Source organism: Borostomias antarcticus (assembly GCF_949987555.1).
Source record: "Borostomias antarcticus genome assembly, chromosome: 7".
NCBI lineage: Eukaryota > Metazoa > Chordata > Actinopteri > Stomiiformes > Stomiidae > Borostomias > Borostomias antarcticus.
Genome location: NC_140240.1, coordinates 27,783,374 through 27,788,373, shown reverse-complemented (window position 1 = coordinate 27,788,373; position 5,000 = coordinate 27,783,374). Strand labels below are relative to the sequence as shown.

Here is a 5,000-nt window from a genome sequence, read left to right as displayed (position 1 = left end):
GAATGTAGTCCAATGTTAAAGGGAATGTAGTCCGATGTTAAAGGGAATGTAGTCCGATGTTAAAGGGAATGTAGTCCGATGTTAAAGGGAATGTAGTCCGATGTTAAAGGGAATGTAGTCCGATGTTAAAGGGAATGTAGTCTGATGTTAAAGGGAATGTAGTCCGATGTTAAAGGGAATGTAGTCCGATGTTAAAGGGAATGTAGTCTGATGTTAAAGGGAATGTAGTCCGATGTTAAAGGGAATGTAGTCCGATGTTAAAGGGAATGTAGTCCGATGTTAAAGGGAATGTAGTCCGATGTTAAAGGGAATGTAGTCCGATGTTAAAGGGAATGTAGTCCGATGTTAAAGGGAATGTAGTCCGATGTTAAAGGGAATGTAGTCCGATGTTAAAGGGAATGTAGTCCGATGTTAAAGGGAATGTAGTCCGATGTTAAAGGGAATGTAGTCTGATGTTAAAGGGAATGTAGTCCGATGTTAAAGGGAATGTAGTCCGATGTTAAAGGGAATGTAGTCCGATGTTAAAGGGAATGTAGTCCGATGTTAAAGGGAATGTAGTCCGATGTTAAAGGGAATGTAGTCCGATGTTAAAGGGAATGTAGTCCGATGTTAAAGGGAATGTAGTCCGATGTTAAAGGGAATGTAGTCCGATGTTAAAGGGAATGTAGTCCGATGTTAAAGGGAATGTAGTCATCCAGTAATGGAGATTAAAGGGGAAGCTCACGACTTGTGACTACGGCTGTTCTGCAGATGGAGGAGGCTCAGAAGAGACACGACCTGCTGGTGGAGATCATCCACAAAGAGCATGAGCACAACAAACGTCTGGTGAGACACACACACACACACACACGTGCGTACTATGCTACCTCATGTCTGTCTCTCTCCATCACCTTTGATGAGAAAGAACTGGAGGAAGGGAGTCTCTCTCTCTCTCTCTCACTTACACACACACATACACTCTCTCTCACTCACACACACACACACTCCCACTCCCCTAAACGTGTCCCTCTCCCCTCCTCCCCGCAGAGGGACTTCAAGGAGCGCATCCGGCAGCAGCGGTCGGCCCAGAACCAGCTGAGGGAGCAGCGGCAGCAGATCGCCCGCGCCAGGAAGTACCACAACGACTACCACGTCCAGCTCCGCGCCCGCATGATGAGGGCACGCACCAAGGAGGAGCGGGTGAGACACGCCCACCTGGTCGCCCCCGCGGCCTGGAACGTTTCAGTCGCTGTATGAGGCCTTGTGTTCCAGGGATGTTATGTTTTTTGTGTGTTTTATTTATTTATTTACTTTTTTTAAAGATATATTTTTGGGGCATTTCTGCTTTATTGGATAGGACAGACTACAAAGGTGAGAGTGAGAGAGAGAGAGAGAGAGGGAGAGGGAGAGGGAGAGAGAGACGTGTAGCAAGTGCGTGGGCCGGATTCGAACCCACACCGCTGCAGTAAGGACTAGCCTTTACATGGTACACGCCCCAACCCACTGAGCCACCAGGGACGTTAAGTCTAGCAGGAACTCAGGCCGAAGGTTGTGCGATTGATCTCGGGGGTCGTGTGAACGTTGTATGACGGCCTGCGCTGGTTTCGGGGCCGTATGAACTTCAGCCTGCGCCGGTCTCGGGGTCGTGTGAACGTTGAATGACGGTCGGCGTTGGCCTTCTGCGGTCCAGATGTTCAGGCAGGTGTTCGAGGAGGGTCTGGAGCTGCAGAAGGCTCGTCTGAGGGAGCAGAGGGCCTACGCCAAGGAACAACGCCAGGAGCACCAGCGACGCCACCGAGACCAGATCCAGTCTATGGAAAACTACTATAAGGACCAGGTAGCGCACACACGCACACACTAACACCGCTAGACCAACATCGCTAGACCAACACTGCTAGCGGTCTCATTCAGCTGGAAGCCAGACGTGACTCTTCTAACTGGAAACGGTATGTTTTCAGTTTTCGTTGCTGGCCGAGACACTCGCCCAAGAAAGGCAGGAGATCCAGGTGCGGAAGAAGGCCCAGGAGAAGGTGAATACCAGGGGACTGAACATCCAGGAGACGTCCATAGCTGCTTCTCATTCTTTTACTTAACATTTAACTTGCAGCTCACTCTTTTAAACGCTTATAGCTGCTTCTCATTATTTTATTAAACGTTTATAGCTCATTATTTTACTAAACATTTAACTTACAGCTCATTCTTTTAAACGCTTATAGCTGCTTCTCATTATTTTATTAACCGTTTATAGCTCCTCATTATTTTACTAAACATTTAACTTATAGCTCATTCTTTTAAACGCTTATAGATGCTTCTCATTATTTTAAAGGTTTATAGCTCCTTCTCATTGTCTGTCTGCCTGTGTGTCCGTCTGTCTGTGTCTATCTGTCTGTCTGTCTGTCTGTGTGTGTCTATCTCTGTCTGTCTCTGTGTGTGTCTATCTCTGTCTGTCTCTGTGTGTGTCTATCTCTGTCTGTCTCTGTGTGTGTCTATCTCTGTCTGTCTCTGTGTGTGTCTATCTCTGTCTGTCTCTGTGTGTGTCGATCTCTGTCTGTCTGTCTGTCTGTCTGTCTGTCTGTCTGTCCGTCCGTCCGTCCGTCCGTCCGTCCGTCCGTCCGTCCGTCCGTCCGTCCGTCCGTCCGTCCGTCCGTCCGTCCGTCCGTCCGTCCGTCCGTCCGTCCGTCCGTCCGTCCGTCCGTCCGTCCGTCCGTCCTCCCAGGCCCTCCACAAGATGAAGCGTGAGCTGCGCTCCAGGATGGAGCGGGAGATCGGCGAGCTGCAGAGGATCATCGTCCAGAACGACGACGAGGACTACTTCCGCGACCTGGAGGTGGAGAGGCTGCGGGGCCGCGTGCAGATGGCGTCCTTCCAGTACAACACCAGCTGTCTGCACTGACACTGCACTGAGCTACCCGCTAACTCCACTCACCTCGGCTGCTAAAAGAAAAAAAAAAAGAGAACTGAACCTCTATTCCATTGTTTTAGATACTTGATACTTAATTTAAAAGAACGTTTTTTAAAAGAATGACTCCATCACCGTGTGATATTGGCGTGTCGTTGTTTTGATTTTTGTGCTGCGAGAGACGACCAGTTAGGATCGTGTCTCGTTCGTCCTCTCGCCAAAATAGGACCACAGTGAGAATCGGATGCAACACTATTGAGATTGAATGAATGAATGAATGTTGAGTGAATTTCAGACCGGGATGATGTTTTTAATTCCACTGTGTATTTTTTCTTTTTGGTGCCTTTTACCTCTTTATGCTGGACTTTGTCTTCCGTACCATTTTTAACGATGTCGGTGGGTTATTTATTTGATTGTACTGTGTGCTGTAATGATGTCTTACGGTCATCGGTGTGATTGGTTTTAACACCAGGAGGCGCTGATGAGCACCGCCCCACATGTTGATTGTACCTTGTAAACACGTCACAATGTTAAATCAATAAGTCTTCATATTACAGAGGGCCTGGCTCTACAGGAGGACATTGAAATTAAAACATTGAATTACATAGGTGTCACGTGTGTGAGGATTATGTTACATGCATCCTGTGTGTTCTGTCCAGTCTATGATGTGAGCGGTTAAGTGTCCCGTCCTGTGATTCCAGGCTGCTCCCAGCCCTGCATGTGCCTTAGTCAGACCCTCAACACCACTGTTCTGCTGTGTGATCAATAAAAGCAGTGCGGCCCGTCTGCACCTCTGACGAGTTCCCGTTCAGTGTTGAGCACAGGTGGCGTTGAACCCTCGCGGGAACGCGACATATGGAACGCGAGGTATGTGGTAGATATCAGCACACGGACAGGGTCTCTCCATGGCGAGTATCTCTGGGACGCAGCCAGCGCACACGGACAGGGTCTCTCCATGGCGAGTATCTCTGGGACGCAGCCAGCGCACACGGACAGGGTCTCTCCATGGCGAGTATCTCTGGGACGCAGCCAGCGCACACGGACAGAGACTCTCCGTGGCGAGTATCTCTGGGACGCAGCCAGCGCACACGGACAGGGTCTCTCCATGGCGAGTATCTCTGGGACGCAGCTAGCGCACACGGACAGGGTCTCTCCATGGCGAGTATCTCTGGGACGCAGCTAGCGCACACGGACAGGGTCTCTCCATGGCGAGTATCTCTGGGACGCAGCCAGCGCACACGGACAGGGTCTCTCCATGGCGAGTATCTCTGGGACGCAGCCAGCGACAAAAGACACAGTGAGACCAGTCGTTATATGAAACGTGATGCTGCGAGTTCTGAACAGCATAGTTTATTGCTCATGTTCTGCAAGAGGGTACAAGAGTTTCTTTTTAATTAATATTCCGCTTTTTATTTTTCTTATTTACAGGTGTCAGTTAAAGCTCACAGAGCAGATGGTGCGAAAAAAAAACTATGAACACAAAACACTGTAATAATAAATACAAAAACAAGACTGGAAATAAAACAAGGAAATAAAAACATGGGTTTTTGTAAAAATGTGTTTTTAAGACGGCTTGTTTTGCAAATTTAATCAGAACTCATTTACACACGCACAGAAGACGTTAACATACATACACGTGTGGAGAGGAGACGGTGGTCACTCCTGGTGAGAGGTCACGCTGGTCGGTTATTGGACCAGCAGCTTTCAGCCAAGTGAAGCACACATGCCACTGAAGCAGCATCAGGCTGTAATAGTCACACGGTGTTGTCTCCGTGTCTCTTCCACCCAGAAGCACTCCACTTCCACGACCATCTCCACATTAAGACTAAAAAGTCGATGTTAGACGCCGATAGCAGAAGCGGAGAGGAAAATGTGTGCGCTGGACATGAGCGTTAATGTGTGCATATCAATAAGGTGTGTGTATATACTGTTTATCTACATAAAGTCAATCAGTCCATTAACTATCTGGTAAATAGGAGGAAGTTGCTGATTATAACTTGAAAATCTAAATCTGTATGTAAAAAAAAAAAAAAAAAAGTCTTTAATGCATTTTATACCGTTTTCTGTCAAGGTAAAATCAAAGGTTTCTCATGAGACACATAGGAACAATAGTCTACTGTAC

General features: G+C 47.9%; 1 protein-coding gene across 3 annotated transcripts in view; it reads left to right on the top strand.

The window, feature by feature from the left end:
* LOC311310968 (centrosomal protein of 95 kDa-like) overlaps nt 1–3,542 on the top strand; it is a 16,164-nt gene extending 12,622 nt beyond the window's left edge. For all 3 annotated transcript variants that reach the window (XM_084440571.1, XM_084440572.1, XM_084440570.1), the window contains exons 17-21: nt 751–825; nt 1,027–1,179; nt 1,670–1,816; nt 1,938–2,009; nt 2,696–3,542. In XM_084440571.1, the coding sequence (XP_084296697.1) occupies nt 751–825; nt 1,027–1,179; nt 1,670–1,816; nt 1,938–2,009; nt 2,696–2,872 (624 nt within the window). In that variant the 3' untranslated portion in view covers nt 2,873–3,542. The remainder of the gene's footprint in view (nt 1–750; nt 826–1,026; nt 1,180–1,669; nt 1,817–1,937; nt 2,010–2,695) is intronic.
* Nucleotides 3,543–5,000: the final 1,458 nt, after the last annotated feature.